Source organism: Crocuta crocuta, unplaced genomic scaffold (assembly GCF_008692635.1).
Source record: "Crocuta crocuta isolate KB4526 unplaced genomic scaffold, BGI_CrCroc_1.0 scaffold37, whole genome shotgun sequence".
NCBI classification, from domain to species: domain Eukaryota; kingdom Metazoa; phylum Chordata; class Mammalia; order Carnivora; family Hyaenidae; genus Crocuta; species Crocuta crocuta.
In genome coordinates this window covers 1564973-1583977 of record NW_027532040.1, presented here as the reverse complement: position 1 = coordinate 1583977, position 19005 = coordinate 1564973, and the positions used below count along the sequence as shown (strand labels likewise).

Genomic DNA, 19005 nt, shown 5'->3' with positions numbered 1-19005 from the left:
CACAGGGGCTCTGTCCCACAGCTGTGAGATGACCTAAGCCAAAGCTGGATGCTTAACCACCCAGGTTCCCCTGCTGGGTTTTTAAAATGAGCTCTTTCTCATATTTTGAAATTAAATGATCTTCAGTGGTTACCTCCAGTGAAAACAGAAGACTTTAAGTTTTTATTTATTTTGAGAGAGAGAGTCCCAAGCAAGATCTGCACTATCAGCTTGGAGCCTGATGCAGGGCTCANACAGGGGCTCTGTCCCACAGCTGTGAGATGACCTAAGCCAAAGCTGGATGCTTAACCACCCAGGTTCCCCTGCTGGGTTTTTAAAATGAGCTCTTTCTCATATTTTGAAATTAAATGATCTTCAGTGGTTACCTCCAGTGAAAACAGAAGACTTTAAGTTTTTATTTATTTTGAGAGAGAGAGTCCCAAGCAAGATCTGCACTATCAGCTTGGAGCCTGATGCAGGGCTCAATCTCACAATTGTGAGATCATGACCTGCGCCAAAAGCAAGGGTCAGACATTTAACCCACTAAGCCACCCAGGAACCACCAAAAGATTATTTTTAATAGCTGCAAACTAGAAGTATCCTTGAATTAACAAAAAAAATGGATAAATTCACAAAATGTAATATGAATAAGCTACATGCTATATGCACCAACAGAAAAAATTAATTATACAATTGCAAAGTAAAGGAATGACTGAAGAAAGTGGACACACTTAACATGATCATATGGGGTAGAACAGTGTCCCCTCCCCCCTCCCCAAATTCACATCCACTCAATTTCAGAATGTAACGTCGTTTGGAAATCAGACTTTGCAGATATAATTAGTTAAGATGAAGTTAAACTTGGTTAGAGTGAACCCAAAGTCCAAGGCCACTGTCTTTCAAAAGAAAGCAATGGAAAGACTCAGACACCCGAAGGGCAGGAGGCCATCTGAAGACAGAGGCAGGGACTCGGGTGATACTGCTACAGCCAAGGAATGCCAAAGATTGCCAAGAGCCAGTGCAAACTAGGAACAAGCAAGGAAAGACTTCCCTAAGAGCCTTCAGAGAGAGCAAGGTCCTGCCAATGCCTTGATTTCAGACTTACAGCCTCCAGAAATGTGGGAGAATAAATGTCTATTTTTTTTTTGTTTTTAATTAAAAAAATTAAGTTTATTTTTGAGAGAGAGCATGAGCAGGGGAGGGGTGGGGGGGGATCCCAAGCAGGCTCTGCAGTGTCATTGTGGAGCCCAACATGTGGCTCAAACTCAGAACTATGAGATCATGACCTGAGCCGAAACCAAGAGTCAGACACTTAACCGAATGAGCCACCTAGGTGCCCCTAAAAGTCTTCTGGTTTGTGGGAGATACAGTAGTCCTAGGAAACTAACACAATGATGAAAGATTTGAGGGAACAGTCATTCAGATAGCTCAGAGATACAGAATATGGCTTCAGAGAACACAGTTAGGACTGACTATAAATGTGATGTTGAAACAGATGGCAGTTTTTGTTGTTTTTTTAAACTTGCACACCCAGTGTGGGACTTGAACTCCCAACCCTGAGACTGAGTCACGTGCCCTACTGACTGAGCCAGCCGGGCACCCCCAGATTATAGCTCTAATACAATTTTTTAAAAATGGGAGCAGTCTAGAAAACTTAAGTGAGCTGCCATAGAAGGTAACTGAGCAACCTGTTAACCTAAAGAAGTTCAAGTGGAAGTCAGGTAACTGAATATCTGGGACTCTTTCATATGAGATTTTGTACACCATATTATTAAGTATGTTTATAATTTAATTTGATCTGAAGTTCCTAAGGAACTTTTTACTTTCCTTTACCTGTGGAAAAAGTGTTACCAATGACAAAAAAAAGGTCATGCCACTTAAAATCGCTGGGAAGACTGAAAAAGAAGCCCTAGAATATAGTTTAATCTGCAGAGTACCAGTGAACTGAGAAATTACTGCAGGAACAAGGGTCTGCCTGGATAATATAAGGGTCTTAATTGAAATGCAGCAGTTTGCAAGCTTATGCACAACCTGACCAAATTTAAAGACCATTTTATCTTAGGGACGTAGGCAGAGAACCGAAAAGTTAACAATCCAGAAAAGCTTCAATTTAAAGACTGCTTTTACTCTTTTCTGACACACTGATAATGTTATATTTAGTCTGAAATAACTGGGAAGAGAGAGTGAACTATCAAAATTAACCCTGATAAAACTAAATTGGTTAGAAGGTAAAAGAACATTATGTAGGAATTAGTAAAACTATTTCCTTTAGTACAAATAAAGTACTTTCTCTAACTTGGCAAAGATTATACTCCTACAGATGTTTACAGGAATGTCCCTATGAGAAAAGGAAGATATTTATAAATAAAATTCACATGGGGTATTTTGACATACATAAACACATTCTCAGAACAAACATTTCAAAGGTAAAATGGTATCTTACCAGCTCCAAATGGCACATAGGCAAACTTCTCTCCTGATGCTGGATTGTCCTGTAAGTAGCGATCGGGATTAAAGTCCAGACGTTCTGCCCATGAGTCTTTAAGCCTTTGATTGACAGTGGGAGAAACGCACACCTGATGTCCTGGAGGAATGGTATACCCTGCCACAGTCTACAAAAGAAAGCAATGCATTTCCTTAGATAATAAAACAATATTCTACCAACTAACCAGACCACTGTGTAATAAAGCATTAACACACATGAGCTATACATAGATTTAAAAACCAGCTAGATGGTAGGCTAGCTAAAAATTATTTTTTTTATTTTTAAAAAACTTTTTTTAATGTTTTATTTATTTCTGAGAGAGAGAGAGAGAGGGTGAGCAGGGGGAGGTCAGAGAGAGAGGGAGACACAGAATCTGAAACAGGCTCCAGGCTCTGAGCTAGCTGTCAGTACAGAGCCTGACGCAGGGCTCGAACCCACGAACTGTGAGATCATGACCTGAGCCGAAGTCGGACGCTTAACCAACTGAGCCACCCAGGCGCCCCAGCTGAAAATTATTATAACTCAAGATAATTTACAAGTGACCCAACACTGGACTGGAAATAGTAAAAAGCCATAAATGCCTCAGAGGTAGCAGAGGGATTTCAAGGAGCCTTTCATAATTAAATTCATATACTTTCATACTGTCAGATTTTTTTAACAACAAAACAGGTTTTTTTTTAAACCAAGAAAAAATATATTACCATTTTAAAAACCCTAATTGTTAAGTAAAAATGCAGGGAACAGATTAGCATGTATGTTCTCTATAATTATATAAAAATATCTATATAAATAGAATATATATAATTATATATCCAGAGTTAGAATATATAAAATTGAAATTACATGGAAATGGTTATTCTTTTCTAATCAGAAAAATTCTCTTTCCTGTTATATTATTTCTGCCTTTTGAAAATTAAAAACTGGGTGCATGGAAGGGAAAATCTTTTTTGTTTTTTTTTATATTTTATTTATTTCTAGGAGAGAGAGAGAGAGAGAGATAGACAGCGTGAGCAGGGGAGGGTCAGAGAGAGAGGGAGTCACAGACTGAAACAGGCTCCAGGCTCTGAGCTGGCAGTCAGCACAGAGCCCGACGCGGGGCTCGAACCCACGAACCGCGAGATCATGACCTAAGCGAAAGTCGGACGCTTAACCAACTAAGCCACCCAGGCGCCCCTGGAAGGGGAAATCTAACGAAGAGACTCACCTGAGGGGTTTTGGCCATTCTCATCATAGTCATAATAGGAGGTCGAAGTCTTAATGTTTCTTTTATACAGCGATCAAGTACATTTAGATCCTTCAGCTAAAAAGGGAAAACATTTCCTGACTTTTACAAATTTTAACTTACTTCAATAGTACACAGTATTATTTAAACCTCTAGGTTATCATAAGGTAGTTTATAATCTGGTAGAAGTACAGAAGTAACTAGTTCAGTTGCTGAGATTATCATGTTCTGTTACTATCCACAGCCAAGACAAAGGAGGTAAGATACCAGTAAGAGAGGTAATCACCGTCAAGAATGGAATAGTAAGGACCTGCAAAAATTTGCTTGTCCAAAAAATGAAAACACTAGCAAAAATACTCAATGTCGGCTTTTTCAAAACCTATAATTAAATGCTTAGAGTGGCATTATTCATAATAGCCAAAAGGTGTAAACCCAAATGTTAATCAACTGATGATGAATAAACAAACGTGGCATATCCGTGATGGAATATTACTTGGCAATAAAAAAGACCAAAGTACTGGTACATGCTACAACATGGATGAAACATGAAAACATGCCAAGCAAAAGCAGCCAGTCCCATTTTATAAGAAATGTCCAGAATAAGGCAAATCCATACAGGCAAAAAGTAGATTAGTGGTTGCTAGAGGCAAGAGAGATGGAGCTTGACAGCTAATGGGCACCAGCTTTCCTTTGGAAGTGATTTAAGCGTTCTAAAATTATGATGCCTTCACAGTTCTAAATATACCAAAAAACACTACATTGTACACTCTAATTGGATTCTATGGTATTTAAGTTCTGTATCCATTAAGCTATTGTTTTAAAAGTTACTAGATCAGGAATGAAAAAGACATCACTGCTAACCTTACAGAAATAAAAAGGATTGTAAGAGAATACTGTAACAATTGTAAACTAACAAATTAGGTAATCCGGATGAAATGCATAAATTCCTACAAAGACACAAACTGAAGACTCAGGATGAAACAGAACACGTGAACAGATCTATAGTAAGTCGTCAAACAACTTCCCACAAAGAAAAGCAGACTCAGATAGCTTCAATGGTGAATTCTAACCAGGCATATAAGAATCAATACCAATCCTTCAGAAACTCTTGCAAAAAAATAAAAGAGAAAACACTTATAAACTTATTCTATGAGACCAGCATTACTCTGATACCAAACCTTGTCAAAGACATCATGATAAAACTACACATTCAAAAATAAAAAATAAAACTACACATTAGTATCCCTTATGATTAGATCCTAAACTCAACAAAGTACCAGCAAACTGAATCCAACATTAAGACGTTTCAGGGAGGGTTATGCGTAATTTTCTAAAAATAAAGAATTTAATCAATTTAACCATTAGATACTCAAAGTCATAAGGCAGCAATAAAACTCAAAATCCACAAACCTGGTCATAAGTTAGAGGAGGCAGGTCTTCTCCGCAGACTATTTTCTGTTCTAAATAGCATTTTTCTTGAAGTGTTTTGTCTCTGGCCAGAAAGAAGCCCATTCAGGCACTCGTAGTTGAGGATGTATGCTGCCCCGCCAAGAGCAGTCCAATAAGCATGCCGGCCACTTCATCATCTGTCAGAGGACGCCCATCCCTGTGGAATCAATCACAAACAAAATTTACCGCTGTGGCAGACTCATCTCATGCCTCAACGTTTTTTTATTTTTTAAGTTTATGTATTTATTTTGAGAGAGAGAGTGTGCAAATGGGGGAGAGGGGCAGAACCCCAAGCAGGCTCCATACTGTCACAGTGGCGCTTGATGTGGAGTTTGAAACAGAGAGCAGGGGAGAGGCAGAGGAGAGAGAATCTTAAGCATAAGCAGGATCCATGCCCAGCACGGGGGGCCGACAAGGGGCTCCATCCCATGACTTGGAGATCATGACCTGAGCCGAAATCAAGAGTCGGAGGCTTAACCCGGCGAGCCACAAAGGCGCCCGTTGCCTCAACATTTAAATCGTCATGGTGACTACAATTTTTCAGGTAGAATGGTCTCTTGCATTTGCCCATCACAGGTAAGAATTTTCCCCTCTTAGGGAAAGGAGACAGACGAAAGAAAAATAAAATTTTGATTACAAAAGCCTTCCCTGCAGTTTATCAGCAAACTTTTTACCATGCACAGTCACTGGGACTTCAGTAGGCATAGCATCCCAGTATTTTAGGTCTCATCCACTGAAAAAGTCCAAGGGTGATAGCTACTAATTTTGTCACCATCATTACTTTTTAACTGGAGATATTATTTAACTATGTTTTAATGTGTAATTTCCTGCATTAGCATGACACATGCTAAAACAGCTCTTACTTATAAGTAGAATCTAGTAAAGTTTGGAGAATGTCATCAGGTTTTTCTTCTGACTGTCTGCGTCTCTGGATTGCTTTATAGAAAATATTCTTGATCTCTCGATGAGCTCTGTCCCTGCGTCTGCAATTCAAAGATGAAAATAACTAAAAAATAATGTAATACTTCCTGGCATCAAATTCATTTTGAAAATAAGCAGTATAAAATGAAAATCACAGTATAGTTATAAGAAGACAGAGAAAATTAAAGCCACTAATACTTCAAAAGAAAGATACTTCACAATACACTATAAAAGTCATATATTTTCAAATAAGGGCATAGAGAGGTGTATCACCTTCAGATAGAGTCCAGAGACTTTTCTGACTACAAGGAATATGTGAGATAAGTAGGTTTTAAAATATTCAAACAGCTAGACAATAAATTACTTCTTTAATAAACAGAAACTTACCTTCAGTGAGCTCACTATATACAGAAAATGTCTCTTGAATTCTTCTAGAAGAATGGGGGCTCAGAATTTCCCAATTTGTCTGTTTTATGTTTTTTATTTTTTTAATCTTTAACATAAAGCATACTGATGATACAGCAGTTCTACAGTGAAATAAGCAAGTACAGTTTCTTTATCCATACCTGAAACTAGGCAAAGGGAGCCAACCTGGCAGCAGCCAGGCTGCATGGCTGAAACCTCCATCCAAATCTGCGTACAGTTGTGCCACTTTCTCATTGAGCTGACTTCTGATTTCCTTTCCATGCAAACAATGGCTAGCTGTTAAAATTATGAGCTCAGAAAGAGCTTCAAACAAATCTAGAGGAAAAAAGATCACTCCCATTCTATTACCAAATATTTTTTTGAAATGTTTTCTTAGAGATATAAAATCATTATAAAAAGGAAAACAGAGAACAAAATCAAGAACAAAATCCTGTTCATATCATCAAAAAAAAAGCCTAGACAGACAGATATGTGGACACAACAAAGAGAGGCAAGAAACTCATGATGGGAAGCACTTCCGGGTGGCCAAAACAGAGGCCACAAAGACATCTCTAAACCTCACTCATAATTCCTCAACTTGAAAAGATAAATTGAATATAAAAATGAATAGGGCTGCAGGAGTTTCAGGCCGCAGTAGAACAAAAGCAGTAAAAGGTTACTTAGTGCATAGGAGGTGCTTCCCAAAGAACAGCAGTCCAAAGACTGAAGAATGGGTTATTTCCCAGGTCAAAAGCAGGAAAATCATGACTACAATTTGAAGTCTTAACCATATGTGAAAGAAAACTGTAACTAACCACCACTTAGTGTATCCCAAATTGGAGACCAGTGCATCAGGCAGGCATATTTGGATGACATTTAAATGTCATAAAATTTTGTTACACCTTGCTGTTTAATTCCACATGTACCAAATGAACTTCCAGTTATCACCTGGCTTTCCAATGAGTTGCCAATCAAGTTTAGCAAATTCTGGTGTTCTCAGTGCTGCAACTTTGTGTCACTTGTATTCATTAAGTTGGCATTCTAGCTTATACATCAGCTTGTTGTATGGTTAAAAACAGATCACATCAACTTTAGGTATATGAAAAACAAAATCAAATTTCTGGACCTTTTACAGAAACTGAAGACCACGCCCAGAAGAACACAACGACCTACAAAGAGGTCTTGATGCTCTGCTGGCAGATGTTGCTTCCTGCTTTGTTTTGGGCATTACAACTTTCTCTGAAAGGAACACTTCCTGTCCAGTGTTCACAATGGATTCACATAAATATCCAAAGAATGTCAAATTATACTCCGTATACTCTGTACATAATATTTGTGAGAGAGCATATCATACATTTGGTGGTAGAGTAAACCTATGTATTTAAATTTACTTTTTTCATGAAATAAATCATTCTCATAAAATATTAAATAAGGTATTATATATAAAATTAAATCATTTAGATTTTTACTACCCAATGGGGGTTTAAAGTTATTTTATTTATTGTCTTAAAATGACCTCGCAAAAAGTTTTACATTCAGTTGATTTCAAACTTTAAAAAACCATTTTTATACTATTTGTACAAATGAGTTGAGAAAACTGCATGTTAGATAACCCATTTTAAAAGTTTTGTGAAATGAGTGGCAATAATCACTTCCTCTCAGGTCTTTTTAACTCTATGGTTATCAAAACATGTTCTTTCCATTAAATCTAGGAGGTTTTACAAATGCTGTAGTTTTTTTATACGCACCACATAGTCTTATACTTCTAGTCACAAAAAAGTAGAAATATTAAGATAAATGAAAAACCAAAACATTTTGCTTACTTTTTTCTCCACTTTCGCCCCAACTTTGAAAGTATTCCTTTGTTTCTTTTTCAATTATAGAAACATGCTGTCTAAAGTGGGCTATGTTAAGGCCACTTTTTAACATTTTCTTCTGCTCCAAAAACACCTTAAAAATATTAATGGTATAATACCAAGCATTAAAACACATTTTTGTTTTATCACAAGATTTATTTAGACTATTATAAGAACTCTGTAACACTCAAAGAAAATAATATTCTGGAAAAAAAAGTTGAAAAAATAAAAAGGATTTTTTTTTAACTACATCAGACATGGGAAACTTAGAGCATTTACGCAGATCTGAAGTAACATGTGGAGAAACACTTGGTGTGTGGGCCCTAGACTAATGATAAATTAGGAACCCCACCTCCACCTTCCTTCCTACATATGTTTTGCCACTTCTCACCTCAGGGCTTCCCTCTCCTATCCTGATATCTGCTGGTATTCCAACCCAACCCAGATACCAACACCATCTCCCAAAGGTTCATTACGCCTTGATATCATTTTTATCCTACTTCACATATTCTCCCACTCTATTCCCAAACAAGTATCATTCCTTTCGTGATCTTCCCGAAGTTTAATTACCATTCAATATAGTCTGACTGAAATAAACTCACTCTAAGATAAAACTAATGCTTTTAACCCACTGAGACATTTCTATTTTAAGAATCTTAGCAGCAGTATGAAAAATGAATAGATATATCTGACCACAGGGATTTTCCAGGGCTCTTGCTTTCAGCCTTGAGGAGCCATTTATTCCCCCGCATGCCCTCCTCCCCCAACCCCAGAAATAACACTTGATGTTACCCCCAACTGCTGCACTGGGATACCAGGTAATGTGTGGTAGGATCTCAGCCAGAGCCCACATCAAGCAATTGAGCCAATGATCTCATGTGCGTTTTGCATCAACTTGCAGCACTTCAATAGTAGACTTTAGGAGGGGGAAAGAAACCACACAAGCTTCTAAAAGCCAACAATCTCTAGCTCAAAACAAGTTCTTATGCTAGAATTTCAGGCAGGAGTGGGATGGTAGGAGGCTCTTCTGACGAAATAATGGGATTTTCTTGTCACCCACTACAAATTCCAATATGCTGTTATCATTGGTTGTATTTCTTTGTGCAGGAAAACGCTGAAAATTGCTTAGCCCATGCCTGCGACTATAAAACAAATATCCATTCTTTGTCAGTTACCCAGAGCTTTTCGTCTTTTGAACGTCTCATTCTTCAGATTTTTGAACCAAGCAATGAATTGTCTCTACATTTTCCATGTACAATATTACACTACTACCTATAAGATTATAGTATAGATGTGCCTTTCTTGGCGAGAAGAGCATCACTTACTGGATTAGGCACATCGTATGCAACCCCCTTCCCAAATACGGGTGTTGTCAGGCGACTGTAGACATCTTCTGCATTCAGGTCTTCATTTTTACTATTAAAAAGCAGTGCAGCAGCATCACTCCCCAGAAGGTAAGTAAATGTCTTGCCCACCATGGTAAAGCTAAATACAGGTCCATACTAAAGAAAGAAAAGTAGCCTTAGTGATGATGCTAAAAAATATGGAGCACTAAAGAATTACTACCTTCTTCATTTTTGAAAATCAAAACATGCATAAGCCTTTATGCAGTTATTCACCCAGTCTTTGTGCAAATTTATAATTATGTTCATCCAGTTCCAAATGAAATATGAATTAACTTTCATTCTGCTTTTTTCAGTTTATACTGAAAATATTTACTATCCTTTAAACAGACATAAGTTAATATTCTTTCATTACTGGACAAATGGGTGATGTGTCAGTTTTTTCATTATGGATAATTCTGCAATGAGTATCGCTGAGTATATAGATTTTTTTTTTCCCTTGCTTAAAAAGAAACTTATAGGAGTCACCAAAGGTTATGACCTTTACATTATTATACAAGTTACAGTACTTGCTGTGTAAAGACCTCAGAAGTTTAGTTATCCATTTTACTACTGTCTCGCCAACACTGAATGATTTCATTTTTAATTTTTTGTTAATCTGCTTGAGTGTTAAATGCTTTCCCTTGCCGCTTTGTGATTATTATTGAAGACTAGGCTCTGAGGACACAATCGTGAACAAAAATACTGTTCCAGACCCATGACACTTACTCTATATTGAAAAAGATACCACTTAATCAAATAATCATATTAACAAATGTAAAACTGCAAATGTAACAAATACTACAGGAAGGAAAGCAACTCTGTGATAAAAGAACTGATACAAGGGGGACCAAAGAGAGGAAAGGCCACCCGAGCTGAGGCTCGAAGGAGAAGGAATCAGCACGGTGGGCAGGCATGCACAAAGGTCCTGAATGAGAGAGTGGAGGAAAGGAAGGATGAGCATAGAGTCTGCAGGGCCTACACCACACGGAGTCTCATAAGCCATATTCAGCGGTTTTTTCCTTACAAGGAATGGAAAGCCACGGGAGACGTTAACCTGCATGTAGTATATACACTGATGTATACATATTTTAAAAAATGATCCCTCTAGCTGTTATGGGGACAAGAGGGAGGAACAGGAGCAGAAAGCATATCAGAAGAGGAGTTAGAGCCTATTAAAGGAGACTGATGATGTAAACTTGCCACATGGTAATGGGGGGCAATGCACACAGAAGCAGATGAATGTGGAGTTATTCTGGAGAGAATCTGCAGACGGCAGTAGACTGAGAGAGGGAGAGGGAAGTATCAAGAATGAATCCTAGGCTTCTGGTACACTTCAAAACAGAAACAACAAGGGTGAGAAGAAAGAACAGGACACCAGGATTGGAGAGACAAAAACCAAGGATTAGACTCTAGAAATACTGGATTTCTGGTGCCTTTGAGATAACTCAGAAAAGAATCATGTTAGAGGTGAACATCCAGGTCTGGAGCTCATTAATTTGGGTGTCCACAGATGGCTGCTCACTGAAGCTGCAGGTAGCGAGGAGCTCACCTAGGAAAGACTAAAGGCCAAGGACCAAACCTCCTTGAACCCCAACAGTAAATGCCCAGGCATGAGCCCACAAATGATGGAGAGAAGACACGGGGAAAAAAATGAGCGAAGCCACATTTAAGGAGGAGGGAGTGGTTGTGGTAACCAGTGACAAATAGAGCTGAGAGGTCAGGTTCATTGAATTAGGACATGGAGTGCATTAATCAAAGGTGGACTAAAGAGTAAACATCAGATGTGGGAACAGAGACAGTAAGTACAGAAAACTTGCTAACGGGGTAAGGACATGAGAGGAGACTGAGCGGTCAACAGAAGCTCTAGTCCTTTTGACCTTTGAAACTTTTTTCAGAGAAAATGGGAAAGATCCAGTTGAAGAAGGCACTATAGTAAGAAGAAAAACAGCATAATGTTCCGGAGACAAAAGATGGATTGAGACTTTAACTTTCAATAGGAAGCAAAATAGTAAAAACCAAGGTGACAGTACATAGTCGGCTAGAGCCCAAGATTCTGGAGCCAGACTACCAGGGTTCACATCCTGGCTCCTCGCGTTAGTTGTTGTGACCTTGGTCCTACAGAGAACTTAACTTCTCTGTACTTCAGTTTCCCTTATCCATAAAATGGAAATCTTGATCTGTTGTCAAGATTAAATATATCATATCCATGATATGTATGTGTATATTGGATATAGACATATTACAGAAGAGCGTGTTGGCCAAAGTAAACATTACATGTGTCGTATTACTATTATTACTACAAGCATACAGAGTCATAAATCAGACCATGTATAAATCCTGCCTTTGCCACTAACCAGCAGTGAGCCCAAGAGCAAATTATATAACATGTTTCTCAGTGTTATCATATATAAAATGGATATACCTGAAAGAAATTTGGGGAGCTTCAGTGAGATAAACTGTCTAAAGCATCCAGTATTGGCACCAAGTGTTTTATAATTAGTGTAACAGGAAGAAAAGACAATGTATGTTTGAAAGTGGGAGCATGACAGTTCTCTTTGGATGGTTCTATAGCTCTCTTTAAAGAGGAGACAGAGTCATCTATTTAGAAGTTTAGGAGACTAAGGTGTGAATGGTCACTGTGGCAAGTACAAAGTTTGCCAACCATACTTTGGCATAATACGATTGTTGAGCAGTGTCGAACTTTCATTCAAGGTAGGGAATCATGAAGTTAGGAAGCAACTAATCTGGTGCAAGGACGAAGAAAATGACTGATAGCCTCCCTCCAAGATTGGGATTTTACCACGTAAGTAAAATGAAAAGGAAACATATGATATTGGCCAAAGTGTAACTGAAACGATGCACCATGGTGCCAGACTGGAAAAAAGAAGGAAAGTAAAGAGGCTAATAATAGATCAGGAAAAAGTAAATGGGACAATGGACTGGAAGATCTAATGAGGCCAAAGAATGGTTACAATGGAAGGAGCTGCACAGGCAAGCTGGGAAAAGAAGTTGTGGTTTAAGAATAAAGTGTCTTAGGGGCGCCTGGGTGGCTTAGTCGCTTAAGCGTCCGACTTTCGCTTAGGTCATGATCTCGCGGTTCGTGGGTTCGAGCCCCGCGTCGGGCTCTGTGCTGACTGCCGGCCCAGAGCCTGGAGCCTGTGTCAGAGTCTGTGACTCCCTCTCTCTCTGACCCTCCCCTGCTCACGCTGTCTCTCTCTCTCTCAGAAATAAAAACATTAAAAAAATTACAAAAAAAAAAGAATAAAGTGTCTTAAATTTATACTGTGGAAATGAAACAGCTAAGAGTTGACAACCATTCAAAGTGGGACTGGAGTAAATGACTGAATCAGCACAGGAAAGCTCGTTAGAGAGAAGGCCAAAGATCTGAGTGGCCATGGCATCATCTAAGAAGACAGAACCGAAGTCACAGAAGATGTTTAAAACAGGTTAGAAAATCCCACAGATGACTGATTAAGAAAAAGAAGGGTCAATCAGTATCAATTTTAGCAATCAAGTACAAAATTTAGGCTAGTGATTTTTAGACCATAGCTGCCAGAACTACAAAACTACAGGTTTCCTCAGGTGATGTCTCAGAGATCGCCCAGGACGTGGAAAGGTTAAGAGGGTCTCGAAGACCCTTCCAATTCTTAAGCAGGAGAAGCTCTAATTTAATCTGTTTCCTCTACTGGGGATAAGCACAAGATTACAAATTTTTTTTAACGTTCTACCATCTAAAAGAAAGTTTGAAAAGCACTAATTTCGTTTCCTGTAATTGTCTGGAAGACTTACCTTCTCATATGCATTTTCTAGGAATTCAATTGGACTTTTCCCAAATGCTATAGCATGTCCAAGAAATGGAATTGGAGAGGAAATGTATGGTGGACTTTGCTGCAAGAGAAAACAAAATTTGAACTCACATTTCATTCCAAAAGAGAAATCCAGTTTAGGTTCATGACCAAACAAATGAAATTTACCACAAGTACTAAAAAAGTTACCAAAAAAATAAAGCATCAATAGTAACTTAAGAACAATTAAACTGCAAAGATCTTAGGAGTAGCCACAGTAAACAAAAACGCAGAATGGTGTAAGAGAAATGACTAGATAAATGTAACATAAATGACTAGACAAACACAAGTTGCAACTACACATGCTAAACTGTCCAGAATATTTATTTGTGGCTCGAGACAACTTTCTTAATCAATAGCAGCGAGGGTGGGGGAACAGGAAAATCAAGCAACAGTATCTTCACCACTACCACTCACAATTTTAGTCCCAGAATCTTGCCTAAAGAAGGTACAGAAAAAGACAAACAGTAACTTGAAGTACAGAAAGTGAAATGTTTAAGAAGCTACGTTTTTATTAGTAAACAGAACACATCTCATCCACTGATTTTTTTTTCTTCAAAAAAAGGGTATATGAGCCCCAGCAGGAACGCTTTAGCACTCACTATAAAAGGTACTTTCATAAAGCTTAGTTCGTACATTCCATTGTTAGTAAAAGGCAGTATTTAAGAGCTACTTGGTGTTGCTGGTTAAGGATGTATTCATCAAATACATTAGGTAAGTATGAAGCTAATGATCAACAAAGGCACTAAATTACAGAAACTGAAGCTTCATTGGCATAAAGTGACAATCCAGTCACTCCCACCCTACGAGACACTCCCCCTTCATACTGATGTAAGTCACCATTAGGGGTAGTGTCACAGCCCGCAGGACACTGAACCCAAGGGCAGTCATCAAGGCGACCACCACAAGGACCGAAGCTGCCAAAGGCATCCCCAGCAGAGACTCCACCAAAGTCTGTAACGCCTCTATGGTCCCTGGGGGTCCAGGCCAGCCGGGACCCCCAGCACCAAGGCGAGCAAAGTCAAGGCAATCTCGACCACAAGCTGCAGAGTTGCGGTCACGAACCAGCCCCCAGCGCGCCCGCTGCCCCCGCCCAGCCGAGCACGGCCGTGGTCAACACCCCTTCTAGCCCTCTGGCCGCCTTTGTCACCCCGCTAATCCTTCAGCCACAGCGGTCGCTGCGTCCCCCGCCCGGATCCCCGGGGTGCACGTACCGCCCCGGCCGGCATGGGGGCTAGGAGGCCGACTGCGAGGCGGAACAGGTAGACTAGGCCAAGCGTGAAGGCGCAGGCGACTAGCAGCATGGATAGGAGGTTGCCGNGTGGGCCCCGATGCTGGCCACGCCTCTCAAGTAGAACTTCAGGGCACCGAGGTCTCCTTACGCCAGGAAAGGGGGCCCGAAAAAGCAAGTTGCACCTACGGTACGGCTAGCACAGAGACAGAGAGAATGTGAATTTACGAGGCGATCACCCCTGAGAATCGCGGACAACCTGAGCCTGAGCGCCCTGGGTGCGGGTCGCCACGATTCGGTGCGGGGAGGGGACGGGCGGAGGGATCTCCGAGCGAGGTTTGCGAGTCGAAGGCGGGGCCGGCAGCGCGCTCGATGATTGCACCGCGTGCGCGTGAGGTGATCTCAGCATACGTCGCGTCGGCTGGGCGGGAGGCCGGGGCCCCGCCCCTCTCCGGGGCACGCGGGGCGGCCGCACCGACCCTGCTGAAGGCCCGTGTGTAAAGCCTCTGAGAAACCGCGCCCAAAATCCGGAAAGGGAGATGGTGAAGTATGCCTTTACGCTAAAGGGTGGGATGATGCCAGTCCCATCCCACCCCAATTAAAACCGGTCGGACGGGTATTAATATCCGGCATAAAGGTAACAAATCTCGGTTGTTGTCTGGATTATACAGAAACAGGCTTTCCGAAATAAATTTATGTGTTACAGGGTGTTGCAACCTTTCTGAGGCAACATTCTCCGAGAACTCCACTTCACCTGTTGAGCGGCCAGAGATACAAAGCGGGAGTTCATTCCTACAGCCACCCACTCCTATGGTTTCAAATAAGTATACACACACACATTATATACATATAATATATATATAATGACTACCAAATTCAATTCTCCTTTTATATTACTCTCACGAGCTCCTGACCATATTTACTTCAGTCAGCATTAAGAGCTAAGTATTTAATTCAGTCAGCATTAAGAGCTAGGTCCTGGGGATACACCAATGAGTGAGAAAACTGCAGCGTTGTCAGGAAGAACAGGAATATCTAATTGCCTAGTCTACAACTCTAGAGACCACACATTCATCTCAATGTCAATAAATCCAAAACTGCATTTATTATCTCTTCCCACCCCGCGGCCAACCTGCCCCTCCTGTAATGCGTATATAGGAAGGGCATCGTTATCCACTCCGCTGCCCGCCTCCTTCATTCCTTACAGTTAATCAGTAACTACATCCTATGATTCCACCACCTTGAAACTTTCTCCACTCCACATTACGTAAGGTCAGGCCTCATCATTGCTTGTCTACATTGCAAATACTCTACGTGCTCTCTACTTCTTCTCTTTAACGGGTCCTTCCCACTGTTGCCATTTCTTGTATCTCTAAAGCTATGTTGTAATCATGTCTACAGGTTTCCTCTGTTAAAAGATAAACTTGAGACCAGGGATCATGCCGTAATTGTTTTTCTATTTTGAATTTATCCTAATACCTACCATAGTGGTCCTCAAATTGTGATCCATGGCCTTCTGGGTATCTCCAAGACCTTTTCAGGGTATTTGCAAAGTCAAAGCTCTTTATAATAATACTGTAATTTTCATTTTAACTGCTGGAATTTGCACTGATGGTGTAAAATCAATAGTAAATAAAGCTTCTCCTCCTTAGCACAAATAAAAGGCAGGGGCACGAGACTGAATNGGGGTGGGAAGGTCTATTTCACTTAAGAATGCCCTTGATGAAACAGTGAATGTTAATTTTATCAAAGTTCAACTGCCTAGTGCCAGTCATTCAGATTCAGTAATTTGACATTTTCTTGAAAATTAAATCAACCTGTCTGTCCTTTTAAAGCAAACCATTAGCAATATCTGTTGTCAGTAATAAAATTAAGGGTTTTAAATTAAAATTAAGAATTTTAGAGAACATATTTACCACTGTCAACTTGACAACTTACTAATTTTTGAGACTTTTTTGAGAGGAAAATTTAGTAACAAATGGATTTTGTATAAGATGTGTCAATATTAGAATCTTTGCATAATTCATTGAACGACTATTTTCAGATGACCAATGCATGATGTTACAAAATCATGTGTGGGTAAAACTCTCACTCAAAGTACAAGATGGACCAATAGATTTTCATGTAATATAAAAAGTTCACTGACATGCTTTCAGATTCTACATTGCAACTAACTTTTAAGATACTATCACTCATAAAGAAAATATCTATAATTATCTGAAAAAGTTTTTGAAATGTTCCTACCTTTTCCAACTATACATCTGTGTGTAGCCAAGTTTTCTTAATATACTTCAACCAAAACAACGCACAACAGATTGAATACAGGAGCACACATAAGAATTCAATTAACTTCCGGTAACCCTGTCATTAAGGAGATTTGCAAAAATCTGAAATAGTAGCATGTTTCTATTTTTCTGATTTGAAAACGTTAACTATGTTCATTAAAATGCACATGTCTGGGGCACCTGGGTGGCTCAGAGGGTTAAGCGGCTGACTTCAAGGTCATGATCTCATGTCTTGACCTCAGGTCATGATCTCACGGTTTGTGGGTTCGAGCCCCATGTCAGGCTCTGAGCTGCTAGTCAGAGCCTGTTTCAGATTCTGTATATCCCTGTCTCTCTGACCTTCCCCTGCTTACGCTGTCTCTCTCTCTCTCTCAGAAATAAATTTTAAAAACAAAAAACATTTAAAAAAATAAAATGCACATGTTTGTGTTACCATGGGTTATTTTTAATAAATAAATTAGTATTTTTATTTCTCCACTTTAATTTGCATTACTGTAAATACATATAGATATGACCCAATTTTTTTTTAAGTTCTTTAGGGTTCTTAATAATTTATAAGATTGTGAAAGAGACTGGAGACCAAAAACATTGAAAACTGCTGACCTACAATTTGACTTGTGGGGTTTCAATTTTTTTTAATGTTTATTTTTGAGAGAGAGACAGTGCGAGCAGGGGAGGGACAGCAAGAGAGGGAGACACACAGTCTGAAGCAGGCTCTAGGCTCTGAGCTGTCAGCACTAACGGTAAGATCTCACTAACCATGAGATCATGACCTGAGCCGAAGTTGGACACTTAACTGACTGAGCCGCCCAGGCGCTCCCAGGTTTTCAATTTTTGTTCTCTCTGGAACCACATTCTATACCACCAGTAAGATCCTTGTGTGAAATAGTTTTAAAGCAAGACCGTTTATTCATCAAAACTTCAAGGTAGTTCTTGTTATAATACAACCATAGTTTTTGTTATTTTAATGTGAGTTTTCCAAAGTGATATTTCAAAAGTACATCATAAATTGAAAAGGGAGATTGTTGGGAGAGGAGCCAAGATGGCAGAACAACATGGAAGGTTTTTTTGCATCTCTCATCCCTGAAATGCGGCCAGATCAACACTAAACCATCTTGCACACCTAGAAAACTGATTTGAGGATTAACACAACAATCTGCACAACCTGAACCACAGAACTCGGCAGGTACACAGCACAGAGAGGTGCACTGTGGGAGAGAGAAGCCGCAGAGGGCAGGGACGTGCTTTTGCTTGTGGAGAAAGGATGGAGATGGGGGAAGAGTACAGGAAAAGCACCCCCCCCCCACAAAAAAAAAAAAAACAGCTGGAGAGAAAGTGGAAAAGTGGAAACAGCTGCAGGGACTGAACAAAATAGGGAGAAAGGCAAAACGAGAAGGTTTAAATTCCATTAAGATTCTATAAATAGGGGGAGCACAGAGTCTGAAACTCCACAGCTCAATACCTGGTGGTGCTTTGATGGGAAGGGTGAATCCCCAGGATCAGAGCAAGGATGGAAGGTCCAAGGGCCACACAGGGAGAGGCAGTTCCCCTGCTGGGAGAACAATTGGCAGAGGTTATGTGGCCACAGGCAACATCCCCAAGAGACCCCGGAGAATAGCCACATCCACTGGTGCTAGAACAAGGACAGGAAGGGTGAAAGCCTGGCAGCAGATCTGTGTTGTGATTTTCCATAAACCATGAAACGCTGTTGCTACAAGAGCATACGAACTATTTCTGGGGTGGGCTGGCACCCAGCTACAGGCTCCGGGTATCAACAGCAGTGCAGTCTCACGAACGTTCCGAGGGATGGACCAGCACCCATCCACTGCTCAGCCCAACCCTCTCCAAGAAGGTCTGAACAAGTCAAAGCCGCGGTCCCGCAGAAGCGAGGAGCTGGGAAAGACCGCCCCGTTTGAGATCACACTCGGGCGGGAGGTGCCGC

At 40.2% G+C, this 19005-nt stretch overlaps 1 protein-coding gene across 1 annotated transcript in view; it reads right to left on the bottom strand.

The window, feature by feature from the left end:
• Positions 1 to 14867, bottom strand: part of CYP51A1 (cytochrome P450 family 51 subfamily A member 1) — a 20850-nt gene extending 5983 nt beyond the window's left edge. Inside the window, 9 exon segments of the mRNA XM_077776232.1 lie at positions 2423 to 2591; positions 3669 to 3764; positions 5097 to 5292; positions 5999 to 6118; positions 6623 to 6797; positions 8285 to 8411; positions 9643 to 9819; positions 13492 to 13590; positions 14762 to 14867. Coding sequence (XP_077632358.1) covers positions 2423 to 2591; positions 3669 to 3764; positions 5097 to 5292; positions 5999 to 6118; positions 6623 to 6797; positions 8285 to 8411; positions 9643 to 9819; positions 13492 to 13590; positions 14762 to 14851 — 1249 coding nt within the window. The 5' untranslated portion in view covers positions 14852 to 14867.
• Between the last annotated feature and the right edge of the window lie 4138 nt (positions 14868 to 19005).